Here is a 20,308-nt window from a genome sequence, read left to right as displayed (position 1 = left end):
ATTAATTACATTTAGTGTTCAATGTCATACATATTTTATAAAATTAGTTTTAAAAAATTAATAATAATTAACTCGGTAGGGTGCCGCTTTCGCTTTTAATTCAATAAGCGTATTAAACTTGAGCGCGAGCGGAGTGTCACTCGCGAACTCCACTTACGACGTACTGGATCGACTGATAAACGAGAACGAGTTGCCCTCGACGCTCACGCTGATGCAACTGAGCGCCTCGGTGCTTTTCTTTGCTCACGCCGCCTACAGCTTTAAAAGCGCTCAAACTATAATTGACGAAACGCAAGCGGCCACTTTACGAAACTTCCAGGATTTATTAAGCAGCAATAGACTCAGGTACGTTGTTACTCTTATTTTTGAAATATTAACTTCTTCACTACCATAAAATAATCCCTGACACTTCAACCATTTTCTCCTCCTCAAGTCACCATAATGTTTATTTATTTATTAAGGAGAATCCTGTCCATATTCTGGAAGTTCTTTAGGGCACAAGAAGGGGTCAAAAAAAGTCTTAATTATCCAGAAAATTCCTATTTATTGGCTACCAGTTTCGTGACTTCCACATGTCACATCATCAGGCCAAGGACTAAAGTAAAAAGAAGAAGACATTACAACTTTAAAATATAATAGAAAATACACAACGTTTTTCTGGCGATACAAATTATGTTAGGTACTTACAATTATAGAACGAGATTTGTCAACATCATAAAATTAAAACACATAGAAACACAATGGACATTTATATTAGTGTACGTGGACAACACAAATATAATAAAAACTTTTTTAAAAAAATTACGTCCACATTAATATAAACAAATAAAAAACCCAAGATCAACACTGTACTATACGTGTATCTAGGTGTATATAATTTTCAATGTTAAAATCGTAATAAAACTATATATCTCATAGATATAAATTGCCTAGACGCGCTGTAGATCGTTTATAAAAAATTATTAGTCAAATAAAGTTTTAATTAGGTTATTTATGTGAACTTGTATATTTAAGGAATTGTGATGGTTTTTCTTAAGTGATCTTTGAATTTCTAAGAACTCTAAGTTGTTCAAAAGGCGATTATCCTGTAAACGATGAATTATTTTAAAATTACTATTAAAATCTGTACAATGTCCAGTTTCAATTATATGTTTAGCAAAAAGAGATTCCGAATTGTGTTGTCTGATACATCTATTATGCTCTGCAAATCTCCTCTTAAAATTTCGTTTTGGTCTTCCGATGTAATAATGTCCACACTCACAGGAAAGTTGGCAGGAAAGGGGGATAGCATGTGCCCGTTTCCACGCAACCGGAAAATAGGAGTTTAATATGCATTTATTTATGATATGTGTAATAAAAGGAATAAATCGAGCTCATAAAAAATGGAAAAGATCAAACTCTGAAATTCATTATCACGTATTTAGTGAGTTACGCCGGCAAAGTAAAACAATGATACATTTGGATTGTGTTAAATATGTTAAATCTGTTGATAATGATATTTCAAAGAATAAAAAGAAATTATGGCAATTGATCTCTGTTAACAATAAAAGCAGTGGAATACCCAATTCTATATACCTTGATCAGAAAGCTACTCGGGCACCTCAGGTCAGCCAACTATTCTCAGATTTTTTTAGGGGAGTTTTTCAACCCTATGTATACACAGTAAATCATAATAATTCACCCATATTTGATGGAATTATTCCTAATGCATTCTTTTTAGATTCAGAGGAAGTATGGAGAGCTCTGTCGGACTTGGACGAGAGTAAGGGTGGCTTTTTTTTGTAATAAAATATGCACATTCGCTATACAGTGCTTTCATTTCAAAACGATCCACCATTAATAACTTTCTTTTAAAAAAAAAAAAAAAAAAAAAACACGTCAAATTAGATATACAGGGGGACGTTTAATTATGCATTTACTGAAGTTCTGTCAATCACCTCCTCACCTCCAGCTAACCTCACTTTAATATGTCAAATGGGAACCCTCGTCGTGTGATACATCATAGTAAGCAGCGTAAAAATTCTCTATTCAACGGTACCAAAAAAAAATGAAATTGATAAATGTGTAAGCGAGTAGTTAGCGAAAATGTCTAGAAATAATAAATATTTTATTTACGCCAAACTTTGGTATTTTAAATGAATACTTTTAGTGTGGTACCTACATCATTTTAAAATTCTTACATTTTTTATAATAGATCAAAAAAAAAATACAAGCAATTTAGAAGTTAAAATGTGTGGTAACAAACAGTACATTTAGTTCAAGCAAATTATTTATTTTTTTAAGTAAAGAATGTGTACCGTTATTTGCGAGAAAAAAGAGTGTCTTCAAATTTTTTGCAAAAATCTTTGCAGTCTTATAACTTTGTCTATGTATTTATTTCACTTATATTTTTTGCGAAACCTACCTAATAGCACAGATTTAACTAGCTAACGCAACAGATACCTATTCGAATAGCGAAGTTTGGACCTCATAAAAATCGGCCGCCGCAACAGCAGTGATACCAAAGCTGTAATATATTGTTCGAAATGCGGCGCCCTGTTGCCAATATGTAAAACTAGAACCGTAACTAAAATAAAAAGACTTCGTCTTTTAAATTATGAAAATATGTATGTATATTAATTTGTATAAAGTATGTACAATATTTACAGTTAATTACAATATGACATAGTATGTACTTACAGTATGCATAATATTTATATTACAAAATAATAATTAATAAAATACAGGACATCTTTTCAAACGCATCAGGATTAATATGCTTATCAGTTATTTTTGGAAGAATTCTGGCCGATTGAGATGCCTTGTCAATTTCATAAATTTTTGCTATTATATCAAAACAAATATTTTTATTAAATAATTCAAATCTTATTCCTGATTGCCAATTATTCCTGATGCTTTTGAAAAGTGAGGAACATCATACAATGCAATTATCTTTTTGCCGTTTACATAAAAGTATGGTTTATCTGTATTGAAACCTAACAATTTCATTGCACCCGTATTATTCGTCCCTTGGTCACAAACTACAGCAACAGGTAAAAATCCAATTGTGTCTAGAACATTAAGAACATATACAATTATTTTTTGTAAGTTTTCTTTACGAATTGAATTCTGGGAAAAAAAGTAAGCTAATGGAGTCCTACCTAAAGGTCCTAGGTCTTCAAATCCCTCTACTAGATCTAACTTTTTATTAAATTCTAAATTTTCCTTGATGCTTATTTCATCAAAAGCTATGAGACATTTTTTTTCATTACCATAGCTTTTTGTTTTAAAAAAACTTGAATATCTTCGTCAATGCCCGTTTTAAAATCATTTTGTGAAATCCAGTTTTGAATAGTTGACAGAGCGGGTAATACGATGCCTTTTTTTTCTCAAGAAAAGGTAAGCCGATGGAGATTTATAATAAAATGATAAACAAAATTCTTTTTCTTTTTGATTCCAAATCACACGTTTTTTACCTCTTAACTGCATTCCTACAAAAGTCTTTGCCACTGGTGATAAAAAAGTTAACAGCGGTAGCGGTGATGAATAGATTAATTTTGATTTTCCTATTTTATTTTGTAATCTGAAAATAGTTTTCTTATAATTTTTATTCTTTTTTGCAATAAATTTTTTTCTTAATTTTAATTTTGTTGGAGTCTCAACATGATCTGGTAATGAAGTTATTTCACTGACAAACTTATTTTTCAATTCGTTATCATATTTTACTTTTTTCCTGGAAGAAACCTCCGAGCAAGCCTCCGAGCTAAGGTCAAGCAATGAACTTTTCATTTCTGCATACGTTTTCTTTGGAATTGATACCTGCAGATTTTCTGCGCAGTCGCTGGTAAACGGACTGCTGGTGTAAGCTGCATAGTTTTTCGGAACAGCGTCTTTCTTCAGGTAAAATTGTTTAGCTGTCCGAATGTCCTCGCTTTTAAAGTGGTTTTGACATAAATATTTAGCACGTAAGGTTTCATCGCCAATACCAGCCAATTTAGCATTTCCTTAAATATAAAAAAAAAATTATTTAGCATTTGCGAAATTAAAATTAAAAAAATTATTTTTTTTTACAGTTTTTTGTCTCATATTACGTTTTTTGTTGATAATGAGGACCGTAATTAACAAAAATTGTTTTATTTAATTCCCGACTTATTTACCTGCATTCCTTAGACCACAGATTTAACTAGCTAAGTAAAATCTAACTTAGCTAGTTAAATCTGTGCTTAGACTGATCATTTAAAATATTTGCATGTATTTCCAAAGTCCCAGAATACAAGTGTCCAACCAGTATATTTGTTACATTTAATTTAGTGGTAATACGGTATTAAAATGTCAATATTAAATATTTATATCGTCAAAATCGCTTTAAAATAATGTTAAAAAGACAAATCTTAACATTTTGTTAACAAAAAAAAATATAAAAAATGGCATCCGGTTTTAGAACACAAAAAAAAGAGAAATGAAGGAAAACAAATTTCGAAACTTCTATATTAATAAATTTAAATTTTATAATTTATGAACGTTACTATCCTTCTTTTTTTCTAAATCCGTATAAAGTTTCGAACAATAATTGAATTTTAATAAACAATAATTTATTTCATCAATTATTAAGAATTCATGACCTGTGCAATTTCTTCAAAGGCATTAAAAAATTAACTTCTGAGGGAACTTAACGTTAACGTTTAAAAATTTTAATAATTTTATTAAAAAGCTGGTAGTCAGTTAGGTAAATATGTATGAATAGTTAATTTTGTAGAGATTTTAAAATAAATAACAAACAAAGGAAAAAATTTAAATTTTAATATTTTTGCTATACCTATCTGCCTAACAGATTTTTAATTTATTTTAAAATTCCTAAAAGTCATTAAAACACTAAAGGCTTATTAGAAATGGTTTTCTAATTTATTCGATCTCTAACCATTTATGATATTTTAATTTTAAGCAACTAAACACTGACCAACCGGCATAATTATTAAATGCCTAACATTGAATTTTTTTCACAAAATATCTTGTCGCTTCGTAGGTTGGTGGCAAGAGGAAGAGGTGAAGCACCCCTTGGGCCCCATGCACCTCAACCCTAAAATCTTAAATGGAACCACCCTTTTTGTGGTACCTCAAATTAAAGTTCTCTTTGTGTAGTATTCACCTGCATAAGATTTTTTCAAAATTTTATACAGGGTCGCATTAAAAGTTTTCAAATTGCCACCCTGTATATAATTACCCTGTACTAGTTAAATCGGTGATACTATTATAATAAGACCACCATACCATAAGCATGAATAGCATATTTTCACATAAAAAATAATGCACCCTCCTTATTATTATTTTAAATTATAACCAAGAAAAAGAAGCTTAATTCTTAAAATCTAAAAAATACTTACCACAATTTATTATCCATTGGTCACAAATATCCTTAGTTTTAACTGAAAACCTAAACATTCGAGTTGTAGAGTTTCTTCGTGAATTTCCACAATTAAAATATTCACATTTACCACCAACCGGGCGCGGACAGGTTTTTTTTGGAATAATTAAACTCACTAGCTAGTTAAATCTGTGCTAATAGGTATAAAAAAACACTGCAATACCTTACATTTTTAAGGCGTTTAAAAAGCAGGCGATTTATTATTGTTAAAACTGTCAATTTGACGCGTGCAATTTTCCAATTTTAGTTAAAACAGTGAGTTAATAAAATGGTGTATACGCTAGCCGAAAGAATAGAAATACTTTTCCTTTATGGAGCTCAAGATCGGTGTGCTCGCAGAATCGCGAGAGCATTTAATGAAAGGTATCAAGACAAAAACGTGAGCCATAAATACGTATTAGAATTGATACGAAAATTTGAAGAGACGGGATCGATTTGCAATAAGAAAAAATATGAAAATAGTTGTCGATGAAGCATGCCAAGTTGAAGTACTAGGACAATTTGCTATGGATCCAAAGGCCGCAAAACTAACAAATATTTCCACTGGTTGCGTACATAAAGTTTAAAAAAAAAATAAAGTTTAAAAAAAACTTTCCTTATAAAATTCATATTCTTCATGAACCCGGAGAGGATGATTTGAGATGATAGGAGAATTCAATTTTGTGAAGTGATGTGCCAGCGAATTGACGACGATCCCCATTTATAGAAGAACATTTACTTTAGTGACGAATCGACCTTTTTCTTAAATGGCCTGGTGAACAGACATAACTGTAGATACTGGGATAATGAAAATCCGCATGTTTTTCGGGAAGGCCATACCCAATATCCCCAAAAAATTAATGTTTGGGCAGGAATTTATGGGAATGAAATAATCGGGCCATTTTTTTTGGAAGAAAATTTGACTGGCGAAATTTATTTAAACCTTTTAGAAAATGCAATATACCCTTCCATTATCCAATCTATGGAAAATCAAGTAGATCAACATGGTGCTATATTATTGAATGAAAATAAAATACATTTTCAGCAGGATGGAGCTCCCGCGCACTACACTTTGGTAGTTCGAGAGTGGCTTGATGAAAATTTTCGAGAAAAGTGGATTGGCAGACGTGGTGCAATCGAATGGCCTGCGCGGTCTCCGGACCTAACCCCACTAGACTTTTTTCTTTGGGGCTACTTAAAAAGCAAAGTTTATGAAACCCCACCTGAGAGTATTGTGAAATTTAAAAAATAGAATATTTCAAGAATGCAGAGAAATTAGCGGGCAGACCCTTGCCAATGTTCGTAAGGAATTTGAAAATAGGCTTTTTTATTGTCTTGTTAATAACGGCGCGCATTTTGAACATTTAATAAAATAAATTTGTTAAACTAATTAAATTTGTTTTTCTACCCTACCGATTTACACTTTAATTGCTTCTTGGTCAATCAATTTTTTTTTTTTTACAACCATTGATAGCATAATGAATGTCCTTTAAAATAATGTATCACACCAAAGGGTAACCATTTAACATACCAAAGTTTGGCGTAAATAAAATATTCATTATTTCTAGACATTTTCGCTAACTATTTGCTTACACATTTACCGATTTCATTTTTTTTGGTACCGTTGAATAGAGAATTTTACGCTGCTTACTATGATGTATCACACGATGGGGGTTCCCATTTGACATATTAAAGTGAGGTTAGCTGGAGGTGAGGAGGTGATTGACAGAACTTCAGTAAATGCATAATTAAACGTCCCCCTGTGCATCTAATTTGACGTGTTTTTTTTTTTTTTTTTTTTAAGAAAGTTATTAAGGGTGGATTGTTTTGAAATGAAAGCACTGTAAAAGCCAATGTCTATTATTTATAACTTATCTCTTAAGCAATGTGTGTTCCCTTGCAAGTGGAAGATGGCTAATGTGGTGCCAATTTATAAAAGTTGTGACAAATCTAGTGTGAAAAATTATAAACCATTAAGTACTTATTAACTTGATATCTTCGGTAAAATTTTTGAATTACTAATTCATAATAAATCGATACATTTTCTAAAACCTATAATTATCGATGAGCGGCACGGTTTTTTTCCCAAACGATCAATCCAACATAGTTGTTTATTCGGAATATATACTCTCAGACTTGTCAGACGCAGGTAGACTCTGTGTACACCGACTTCAGCAAAGCATTTGACAAAATTGATCATAACACTTTATTACAGAAACTTGCTGCATGGAGATCTCCTGCGGTGGTTAGCATCGTACATTTTTAATAGATCCCAGGTATTGTACTATACATGGCCACCAGTCCTCCACGTATCCAGTTACCTCAGGCGTACCTCAAGGCTCCCACTTGGGGCCCGTACTATTTATAATCTATTTAAATGATGTTATAAAATGTTTTACTTTCTCCAAAATATTACTTTATGCAGACGATATTAAGATTTTTGTTTCCATCAATAAACTCAGTGATTGCTTTCTCTTACAAAATGATTTGGACAGATTTTTTGAGTATTGTCAGGGAAATAAACTTTACCTTAATTATGATAAATGCGCATTTATTAGTTTCATACGTAATACCAGAGACAACCAAAGAGACGCGCAACTATGCGCTAATAAAATATCCGATTATTTTCCATCTTTGTCTCTCTTCGTGAAAGGTAAACGTAGATGGCGCAGATAGCGTTTGCCGCCATAATTCAAACCTCGGCTATTAAGCATTTAATTATTTATTTTAATTAAAATCAGCCGTTATGTCTCAGAAGTCAAAACATCATAATTATGTTCTGTCTCAGAACTTGCTGATTTTAATTAAAACAAATAAAAAGTTATTGATATGTTTTTAATTCCTCAGAACAATGGCAGACTTTAATTAAAACAATGCAATCAATTTAAATTGGGGAACTAAATAAACTAAATATAATTCTGAAACATTTTGTATTGTATTTTCAGTATATGATATAACTATAATATGTGCATGCATTTTCTTAATTATTTTCATAATTTATAATTTAAGATGGTAACAGTAACATGCATATACATAAATGCAATTAAAATATAAGAACATTTTAATTATCACAGTACTATAATAATATTCCAAAAAATATATCCTTTGGCGTAACACTTTTATAATAAAAAAAAGTTTAATATTTTGCTGAAGACGCTAATATCGTTAGCGAAACGGGTATCCAGAAAAAATGAAATTGATTTGGTAAAGTGGTAAAACTGTTTTTCTACTAATTAGTAAAGAATAGATAAGTCTGTTCTATTCTATAATAATGAATATACTGTTCAATTTGTATGTGTATGAAATACATATACACATGTTTCCTTATTTATGATGCAGTATTTTTTTAAACAATAAAAATTAATTATAAGAATAAAACAGAAAGACTACAGCTAAATTTAAAATAGCAGCAAATAGTCAGCACAGATAGTCTGAACAAATGTTATTCTTGTATTTATTTTAAGTTATATTATAAAAATTAAATTCATGTGACTATTTATGTTAGTTTTTTATTTGCAAATCTCTTAATTTTTCCTTTTGAACCTCCATGGAATACCTATTTTAACTACAGCCTTAACAATTACCTTAATGAATATATTTCTGTTCCTAAGTCAAAACACTAAATTCTGTATCCTACAAAAAACTACAACTACTAACTACTGTAACCAAGTTCACCTAAATCCAGTAGGTAATAAAATACGTAAAATTTAAGCACTCGTCCAAAATCTCAACTAATGATGTAAAACATAACAAAATCAATCAGCAACAACAACTATTCAGCCATATTGAAATTCACGTGTTCATGTTGAGCAAGGATTGCACTGTTGCCGTACTTAATTATAATTTTAGAAATACTAGAGAATTGGACACAAGCTAACCCGTATTTTTGCATTCATTTAGATGGAGATGGAAAAATGTTTTCTCTTGACTGCTCTGATAATTAAATACATTTAGCATTGCGAAAGATTAGTATTGTGGCGCAACCTTAGCTCACCTTTTATAAGGTAAGAGAGAGACAACGAAATACAATATATACAGATTAGAGAGAGCAACAACAATAGGATAAAAATTTCTATCTAGTTGCACGTCTCTTTGGTTGTCTCTGGTAATACTAACTTGTCATATATGATCAATAGCTAACTTTTGCAGAACATATTAATTACTTAAGCATCAAGTGTAATCGAATGCTGGGATTTGTAAGAAATAGTAGGCTACTAACCTCTAAAAGCTCTCTAAAAGCATTATATTTTGCCTATATTTATAGTCGTTTGGGTGCATGCTTACAGATCGGAAACAATACAAAATAAATTTTGAAGATTTTTGGACTCTAAAAATACTGGAATATTTAACTTACATGCTAATTTAATAGAACTTAGAGTTAAATATCAATTATATTCTCTTGAAACACGACGCTCTCACATAGACATGTTCTTTCTTTATAAAATAATTAACTCAGCTATCAGATTGACTCGAGTTATCTAATATCCCAAATACCTTTCCATATACCTCAGCGAAATTTTTAAAATTCTTATTTGTTTCAAGTCTGTTTGTGTAGAACCAAAGTAGCAAGGAATTCGCCGTTAAGTCGTATGCTTTCCTCATATAATTCCAATTTTTTTTCTGTAGATTTACTTTACCGCTCTCTTTTTATGTTTAAGAAGAGAATCAGAGATCCTTATTCTAATAAAAAAGAAAACAATATTAGAAACTTAGCACTTTATTGTATTTCTGCTCTTGTATTATGAAACACTTTCTAATTTGTGGATGTTCCTTTGGGTTTCGGCCTGTTAACATCCTATTTGTTTTTGATAAATAAAAAAAATAAATAAATGGACAGCAAAGCTAGATCATATTTATATTAAGGGAATCTGCACCAGTAGCTTTGGATTTTATTTGTAGCAATATTTGCGATATTTCATCTTCATGTTTACATTTTGTATAATATTATTATCATAAAAATTAAAAATTTCAGGCGATAAAGCGTTGTTATTTTTTAAAGATTGCAATTGTTAATCTATAACTTTTTAAAAATATAGTTTTTTTTTAGGAAAATGTTTAACAAACTCCTTAAGGAATCCATCCGGGTTCACGGTAACGAAAATAAAGGTGCGGCCGAGGTTATCCTGTCCATGCGAAAAATTCCCAGTAAAACTGAAGTGTTCGCCGCTCTGACAAGAAACAACAAACTGTTGAACGAGAAGGGTGTGAAGTTCTCAGCACAAAATGGCGATATTTACTTTAACGGAATGAAAGTCGATCTGAACCAGTTTATGGGACTTAGTGGAAAGCGAACCGAAAAATTTTTAGGTAAAGTTTCTGCTTTGATTACGCGTATTTGTTTTATTGCTTAACATTCCCTTTCCCATTGACATTGCCCCAATATAATTGAATAATTTATTTGAGATACCCGATAAATCCACCATTTGATATTTTGCGATAAATCGTTTCTATGTAGATAGGCGCATCTGTTGGCTTTATAAAAAATACAGATCCATGCACATCCGGTGGATTAACAGGCATTGAATATTATGTTTACTTTTTTAAACCAGTGGTAGAGTTTGTCGAGTTCACTGTAAACTTTTCTTGATTTAATTAAATAATGCGAAGTTTGTTTATGATGAAAAAATCAAAATAAACGTAAAAAAGGTGTTAACAGTGTAATATGGCAGTGTGAAAGAATTGAAAAGAGGACAGTATCATTAAGTCTGGTGGCCCAGATATTATAAACAAAATTGCTTAAAAGTACAAATCCGGTAAAGAGTGAAAAAATTCCATTTAACATATCCAATTCAGAGATTAGAGGGACACAAAGTCAATGGTCTCAAAAGATGTTTATTTAAAAAAATGATTACACGTGTTTCGCCCTAAGGCATTGTCAGATCTAAAAGAAAACAGAAAGCAACCCTAGTACAAAAACAACAATGCATAGACACAAATTACAATATAGAGATTTGACTTACCGGTAAAGCTATAGGATTGACACCACAAACATTCAAGTTAAAACAAAAATAAATACATACAAAATAAAAATAATGTTGACGTTCACATTAATTTCGGTGTCAAAACTAATTAAATAAAAGTAAACGAAACAAGCAGAGTGAGGTTAAGTTGAACGGGAGAACGGAAAAAAGGCAAAAAATAAAATAAAAAATAAAAAGTGAAATATGACTTGGTCGAGAAATGAACCAGCGACCATCGGGTTCGTAGGCAAGCGCTTAACTTACGTGCTATCCAGGTCGTGATAAATATTGTTGAAAATTAAATGCGGTTCGAAGGTAAAAACATCATTCACACAAGACAGTACAGGACTCCTTTTTGCCCTTGTGATTTCCATCTTCTCTAATAGGTCAAGCTTCTTTCCCTTGGGGCACTCATGAAGGATTTTTACAGGCGATGGGCTCTTGTCTGTCCCCGTTTTTAAGTGAGATTTTTATGCATAACCTGGAGAGTAGGATAATGCGCAGTATCTTTGCCAAGGACATTGTTTTTTACAAACGGTATGTGGATGATGTCTGTTTGGCCTGGAGTTGGGATGAACTCGGACTGGATAATTTTTTGTATTTTTTAAACTCTCTACATCCTAACATAACTTTTACCTTAGAAAAAGAAAAAGAGGGTAAGCTTCCTTTTTTAGACCTTTTGCTGACTAGAGATAACAACAAAATCACCTTTGATATTTATAGAAAACCTTCCTCGACGGACAACATTATCCAGTTTGATTCTAATTCTAATTTGCTGCATTCAACTCCTTTTTCTACCGGTTATTCAAAATACTATTATCAGCAAGCGCCTTTCAAAAAGAGTTAGCTACAATTAAACAGATTGCAGTAAATAATGGGTTTCCATTAAGTATAATTAATAGAATCTATTTCAAATTTTATAATAAATACAAGCTCTCCTATAATTGAATCCATAACACCAGCATTAAAAATTCTAGATTTCATTGCCTCACTTACTTTGGTAGTATCTCCTCCCGATTTGCTAAATTTTTTAAAGACTATAATTTACAGATATCATTCAAAACTTCCAACACATTATTTAAAAAGCTCGTAAACATTAAAGATAAAAGAGAACCCTTAACCCAATCGGGAGTTTACTCACTTAACTGCGGGGAATGTAATGCCGTTTACATTGGTCAGTCTGGAAGGAAAATAAAAACGAGAGTGCAGGAACACTTAAGAGAATATAATAAACACAAAGATACCGAAATCACCGAGACTAAATCGGCTTTTGCAAGTCATTTATTGTCCTCAAAACATTTTCCTTCCATCCCGGAAAATGTAAAAATCCTTCATAAGTGCCCCAAGGGAAAGTAGCTTGACCTATTAGAGAAGATGGAAATCACAAGGGCAAAAAGGAGTCCTGTACTGTCTTGTGTGAATAATGTTTTTAACTTCGAACCGCATTTAATTTTCAACAATATTTATCACGACCTGGATAGCACGTAAGTTAAGCGCTTGCCTACGAACCCGATGGTCGCTGGTTCATTTCTCGACCAAGTCATATTTCACTTTTTATTTTTTATTTTATTTTTTGCCTTTTTTCCGTTCTCCCGTTCAACTTAACCTCACTCTGCTTGTTTCGTTTACTTTTATTTAATTAGTTTTGACACCGAAATTAATGTGAACGTCAACATTATTTTTATTTTGTATGTATTTATTTTTGTTTTAACTTGAATGTTTGTGGTGTTAATCCTATAGCTTTACCGGTAAGTCAAATCTCTATATTGTAATTTGTGTCTATGCATTGCTGTTTTTGTACTAGGGTTGCTTTCTGTTTTCTTTTAGATCTGACGATGCCTTAGGGCGAAACACGTGTAATCATTTTTTAAAATAAACATCTTTTGAGACCATTGACTTTGTGTCCCTCTAATCTCTGAATTTTTATTATCAAGAGATCTCTTTGAGAAAAATGGACTACTTTTTTGAATTTAACATATCCAAGTTTATGCAGTTCTCTTACAACAGAAACTTAAAAGAAACAGTTATAACATATGCCTTCATAGACTGATTAAAAAGGTATTTGTTTCTAATTTGCATCAGACAAATTGCATCCTAGGCCCGGTGGACTTTACAGAACCAGGCAGCCCTAATGTTAAAATACCTATTAAGAATTTAAATAATAGTTTATTAGGTGAAAAATTTAAGGGCTACTTACCTGATAGATATCAAAATAAAAAGTTTTTATGAAGAACATTTTTGTTGCCTTAGATTAGAATTGAATTTCGTCAGTTTTACGCAGTAATTGACTATCGAGAAAGTCAAATAAAATAAAAATACGCATTCAGCGTAAGAAATATATTGACATCTGCCTAGCGCTTCTGGCCGTAGACCAGCATCTGGAATTCTAATTTATGACTTAAATTAGAATGCCAGATTATTTTTTTACAGAATATATAGGGATCGGAAGTAAGTCCCGATTAGTGCGATCAATTTAATTCATCATTATTATCACATGTAGTTTTTTTTATTTTACCTTTTTTTCTTGCTATTTTTTTTTTCGGTACTGTAGTAACCCCTGTTTTGTCTAAATTAAAAATTTGGCTTGCCTCATAGTTATGCCGGCTGTAAACAGTTTTGAGCTTGCCAAAGAATTCCCCAACAACTGTTTTGTTAAACGCCGTCATACGAGCAAGAGATGTTGCTTCCGGTTTTCGAATTGAGAGTTCTGGATTTCTGCTCAAAAAACCGGCAAACCACTCCTCGCCAGCCATTGCTTGTGTTGCCCAAGAATCCGGGATTAAAAGCTTATTTCGGGACGCAAACTGAAATGCTATATAGTTCTCTATTTTTTTGTTTGGAGTTAATCCATAGAACATAGATGAACATTTGAGTAAATATTCAGCTAATGCTTGTTCCATTTCTGGAGAAAAAATTTGACGATGTTTAAAATGTGGTTTTAAAGATATATTTTCTATCCCCTGTTCTCTAGCCCTTTTCACATAAATAGCTAAACGAGACTTAGTAACATTATACCTCTCCGAAACTTTTCGCAAGCTACCAATATTATTTAAGACATCCTCTACTGCTCTTCTTAGATCTCCTTCAGGGAATTCCCTGTCGGTTTTCTTTTTATACTCTCTCACCATCTGAAATAAAAAAATAAAAACATTCTGGGGATACAATGGACAATAGGGGATACTATGGACATCCGTCCATTGTATCCCCCATTGAGCCTATAGTAAAATTATTCTTTTTCCTAGAAAACTAAACAAGCAATTTCAATTATTTGTTCACCACTAAAATAATTAGATATTAAAAAGTGTTGCATAAATAATAATAAATGGTTACATTACTTACCGTAAAAGTTACAAACAGACTGGCTGAAACAGGAAAATATCGATAAAAATAACCACACTCAATGCTTGCTACCTTGCGAATGCCAAACGATTGTTCGGTAGTTATTGCATTAATTTACCATATGAGGGCGCTTCAAATACATATTAAGCGGGAGTTTTAAACATGTCCATTCTATCCTGGTGTCCATTGTATCCTCGGTCTCCCCTATTATTAACATACAAAGATTAAACAATATGAATATTTTAAGATAAACTTAATAATTTTTAAATGCAACTGCTTGAGATATATTTTTCTAAATATTAGTTCTTTTTTTAGATACTTATCCATATTGATAAACAAGAAGATTTTCGTTACTTTTATTATAGGTGACTTTCATCAAATTTTAAATTATTGCTTTTTTTTTAATTATTTTATTTTTATTAGATAACTGTATTATATTACTATAATGATATTACCATCGAGCAACAAACAAATGTTATGATCTCCATAACACTTCTTCTCAGACAATCTTAGTTAGGGTGAATTTAATTTTAAAACGTTACTTGTAAATTTCATTTATTTATAAGAAATTTGGTTTATTTAGGATAAAAATAGAAAGCAGGGATAAGCTATATTTAGGAAAAAATTAAAAATGAAAGTGGTAAAGATCAGTAAGAAAAAATACAAATAAAACACCTTAAAAGTAGATAGTTCTTAAAAGTTTATTAAAGTGTGATAATGATTATAAAAATAAAAAGATCAGAGTATATACATACAAGGTACCTTACAAAAAAAAAACAATACAACTTGCAACTGAGAAATGCGTTTACATGACGCGCCAATAGATACTCTACTTAAATAAACACATCAAACAACAAGCAGATCGACAAGTTTTAATGCATCCTGAACAATTAAGTTTATTGTATGTGCTAAACAACCTAAATGTTTCCATTTCAATTCATCACTTATTGCCTTTTTAATATTAGCAGCGTTATCCGATATGACTAGTAAAATTTTACTTTCAATTTCCCATTCATTAGCGATCCGTTTGAGGTCCGTCGCGAGATTTTTGCTGGCATTGTACGGCTCTCACTACAAGGCCCAACCTCTAATAATACTGACTTTACTTCAAAATTTGCATCAATAAAATGTGATGTTACGGCTATAAAGCCATCATTATTAGAGGACGTCCAACAATCGGTGTTAATTGTTACTGCCTGGGCTGTTTTAAGTTTTTCTTGTGCCTTAATTAACACTTCTTCGAACTTCGCTGGAAGTAATGTATTCAATAGAGTTTTTCTACTGGGAAGACAATACGATGGGTTTAGGGCATTACAAAACTCTTTGAAACCTGCATTTTCAACTATCGAAAAAGGTTAAAAGTCCTTGATTATTAATTTTAGAAGTATATCATCAATGCTTTTTTTTTGCGAAAAACCTATCTTTTTTGGGTCGGAAAGCACAGATTATCTAAACTTTTTTGTATGCTTTTCATTTACATTAGTGTTGACTGATGATGCAACAGATGAAATAGATGAGGCAGATGAATCAGGGCGTGTTGAAGTAGTTGATGCGGTGGGTGAATGAACGGGTGCTGACGACGTGGATGGAATAGAGGCAAAAGCGGTAGATACCGTTGATTGTAAATTACTACTGGATGAATATGAAGGAGAATTATTTGAAGTTTTGAAGTTGTTGTAGAACCATTTTCCACTAACTTAACTATTGACGGATGTTTTCTTTGAAGATGTTGCCTCAAATTACTTATAGATGATTTGTAAGATAACACTTGACGACAATAGTTACATGCCTCACTTGACCTGAAAGACAAAAAACCTAATTTTGAATTTTGTCTACAAAAATAAATGAACTAGTTTCTAGAATTCTTGCAATCATTGCAAATCATTTTCCTACAGCCCACAGAATCGTTAATAAATAGCGGAAAAAAAATTGCTCTTCTATGTTCTATATTCCATGTTCGAATTCAAGAGCAGGGAAATTAAAAAGTCTTTTAAAAATTTGTTTTTAATTTCTCTGGTACAGGCGTTAATTATTAGAAAACATAAATTTTCTTATACTATCTCTTACCTTTCCATTTATTACAGGTGAGATATCTAATTGTTCTTAAATTGGACAAGTTTCTAATAATTGGTTCAAACAAATCATTTACTACACTCACACTAACACTCAAAAAATTTACTATTACGAAATTTAACTAGTTTTTAGCTTTAAATCTCACAGCCCATATACACAATTCGTGTTTTGTTTTGACTAGTTTGGCGTTTGCCGGGGAATTACCGCGGTGGGACCCATTGATGAGGTTATGTGCGAAAACAATGATTTTAGATTTTATTGCTAAATAACGCTATTAAAATGGAGGTTTTTATTGAAAACCAGAACTTTTAAACTTTGTAAGTTCTAAATGTAATTTTCTTAACTAAAAGAGGTATTAAAACAAAATTATGGGGCATTATATTCAAAAAGTATAGTATACATAATAAGTAAATATCAAAATAACAATAATAACAGAAACCTGTTATTTTAAACTGTTGTGAAAAAATAACAATAACAGTTGCAACTGTTATCAAAAAATAACAGTTTTGCCCATCTCTAATACATTTACATCTTAATGCTCAGTCGGTGATGTACGCTCTGTTTATTGTATAAGTTTAAAAAAATTTCTTGTCTTAATACTCTTCGGTTTTCCTGTATGTTCGTTTAAGTAAAGTCATCTTTTAACGACTAAGTAACTTGTAATTTTGTTTAGTTTTGTAATTCTTACATTTGTGGAACCCTATATAGTCTGTAAAGAAATAATCTGGAATTCTAATTTTAATGATTTTAAGCTGTGCACGTATACTTATTTTTATTCCATTTGACTTTCTCGATGTTCCTTAGAAGTTTGTTCTTGTGAAAGTTTTTTTTTGAGTAAGTCGATATGTCCATTCTTCGAGATTCAGCTTTCTGTTAACTTCACCATTAAATTTTATCGCCGTTTAGGAATAAAGTATTTAATTTCCTCATCCTAAACATACATTAAATACCCGAACCTTTAAAAAATGTCAACTGATGTAGCGCTTTTTTTAGTTTCCTCAGAACTATGTTAAAAGGATTTATCTGGTTTCTCAAATAAGTGATTCAATTGGAAATTTTTTTTCACTTTTGAAATAGTCAAGAACATTACAAGGGCAAAGGCTTTTATATGGCGGTATTAAGAGTTACAATAGCTTACAAAATTACAGTAGTGGAAGCAAGAACAATAAAAAAAACTTTGTCGTAACTCAAACATTTATTATAAGTTGCAGGACATTCTTTAATTTCGTTTTATAATTTAATTTATGTTTTTTTTTTCTATTAATCTTAATTCTGTCGAATCTAGGCTCTGGTACCAGCGATATTCACTGTTTTAGAGTAATTTATTAATAAATAACTTTGACCAGCTCAAATTTTCCAAAGCTCTCAAATTCAAAGGTTAGAGATTAGGTTTGTTTTTGTTTTGTTATTATTTTTCATTTTACGACAACAGATTATTCGATTTTCCAAGAAAAAGATTTACTTTCAAGCTTAGCTATATACAGGGTGTCAATTTAAAAACTTCCCACCCCTATTATCTCGAAATGGGTGAGGTTTTTATAAAATCGCTAGGACACGTCGATTTTATTATCGAGGGGGAACAATTTTTATGCAGAAATCACTTCGCCTCTTTCAACCCCCTACCCCCCAGAACCTCCCTCTCAAAAATCTTAAATGGCAATAGGGGTTGAGTGATACCTCATTTGAAAGAACTTTTTATTCTCTACATTTTGGCACCTTATTTTTTAAATTTGAGTGCTGCGTTGCCAAGTTAGGGTTATTTAAACATTGTTAAATTACTTATTATTAAACATTATTCCTGTAAGTGTTTTAAATACGTTGAAGCTATGATTTCTATTGGAACGTGTTTGACCATAAAGCGAACCGGTGCATTTCTCACTGAAAGTGTTTATCAATCCGACAAATTCTTTTGGTCATGAAAGATAAACATTTAATTTTTTTTCTTTTTTGTTTATTTTCGTTTGCAATGGAATTCGTCTCAATACAGTTCGATGATATGATCCGAAATTTAAAATAGTATTTAGTGAACTTTCCTACCAGTCAATGTCACTAGGTATTTAAATCAGTTAAAATTTATTTCGATAATTTGTGTGTTATTGTTAGTTACTATGGTATACACGCTTAAGCAAAGAATTGAAATGATTTTTATTTATGGCGAGCAAGGAAGATGCGCAAGAAGAACGGCAGAAGTTTTTAATAATAGAAATCCTAATTGTAATGTAAGTCACAGATACATTTTGGACGTAGTAGCTAAATTTAATGAAACGGGTTCAGTTGGAAACAAAAAAAGGGCAAGTCGGTGTGTTTTAAACGAAGATGCTCAAGTAGAGATTTTGGGAACATTCGTTGCAGAACCCACCAATTCTCTCCGTACAGTAGCACGTCTAACTGGAATGTCACATGAAACTGTACGACGAGCATTACAGTTACATAAATATCATCCGTACAAGATGCAAATTTTACAGGAACTTCATGAGGACGATTTTGATAGGAGAATAGAGTTTTGCGAAATTATGTCCAACTTAATAAACACTCGTGCAATTGTGGTAAGCAACATTTGCTTCAGTGATGAATGTACCTTTTTCCTAAACGGCCATGTCAATAGACAGAATTGTCGATACTGGAGTGAGGACAATCCCCACATTTTCAGAGAGGGTGCTACACAGCGGCCACAAAAAATTAATGTTTGGGCTGGTATTCTTGGAAATGCTGTTATAGGACCGTTGTTTATTGAACAAAACTTAACTGGAGAGCTCTACTTACACCTACTTGAAGATGTAATTGATCCTTTGATAACAACTGAACTGGAAAATCAAGTTGGTAACATTTTGCAAGAAAACGAACTACACTTTCAGCAAGATGGAGCTACGCCGCATTATTTTCGGCCAGTGCGGGAGTGGTTGAATAACAGATTCCCTAACCAATGGATTGGTAGAAGGGGACCGATAGAATGGCCTGCTAGGTCACCAGACTTAACGCCGTTAGATTTTTTTTTATGGGGGCACATAAAATCGGTTGTTTACAAAACTCAGCCTGATGATATCGAAGATTTAAAAAGAAGAATTACAGAGGCAAGTAGGGCTATTCCAGAAGAGGTATTTCAGAATGTTCGGGAAGAATTTGAGAATAGACTTTATTTTTGTTTGGAGAACAATGGAGAACACTTTGAACACCTCTTAAAGTAGATGTGTTAATAAAAAAAATTTTAGGCGTGCTTTTGTAAAGACCATAATTGTAACGGCTATGCAAATGTTTAGTAAAAATAATATTAACCTAAATAACATGTTTCAATGCAAATCATAGCTTTAACGTAATTAGAACACTTACAGGAATAATGTTTAATAATAAGTAATTTAACAATGTTTAAATAACCCTAACTTGGCAACGCAGCACTCAAATTTAAAAAATAAGGCGCCAAAATGTAGAGAATAAAAAGTTCTTTCAAATGAGGTATCACTCAACCCCTATTGCCATTTAAGATTTTTGAGAGGGATGTTCTGGGGGGTAGGGGGTTGAAAGAGGCGAAGTGATTTCTGCATAAAAATTATTCCCCCTC

General features: G+C 31.7%; 1 protein-coding gene across 1 annotated transcript in view; it reads left to right on the top strand.

Annotated features, from left to right (window-relative positions):
- Nucleotides 1-20,308, top strand: part of LOC126739502 (uncharacterized) — a 77,205-nt gene that overhangs the window by 45,122 nt on the left and 11,775 nt on the right. The window contains exons 10-11 of the mRNA XM_050445215.1: nt 80-345; nt 10,428-10,687. Coding sequence (XP_050301172.1) covers nt 80-345; nt 10,428-10,687 — 526 coding nt within the window. The remainder of the gene's footprint in view (nt 1-79; nt 346-10,427; nt 10,688-20,308) is intronic.

This window comes from Anthonomus grandis, chromosome 8 (genome assembly GCF_022605725.1).
Source record: "Anthonomus grandis grandis chromosome 8, icAntGran1.3, whole genome shotgun sequence".
NCBI lineage: Eukaryota > Metazoa > Arthropoda > Insecta > Coleoptera > Curculionidae > Anthonomus > Anthonomus grandis.
The sequence above is the reverse complement of the archived record's forward strand: the minus strand, read 5'-3'. Positions and strand labels throughout refer to the sequence as shown.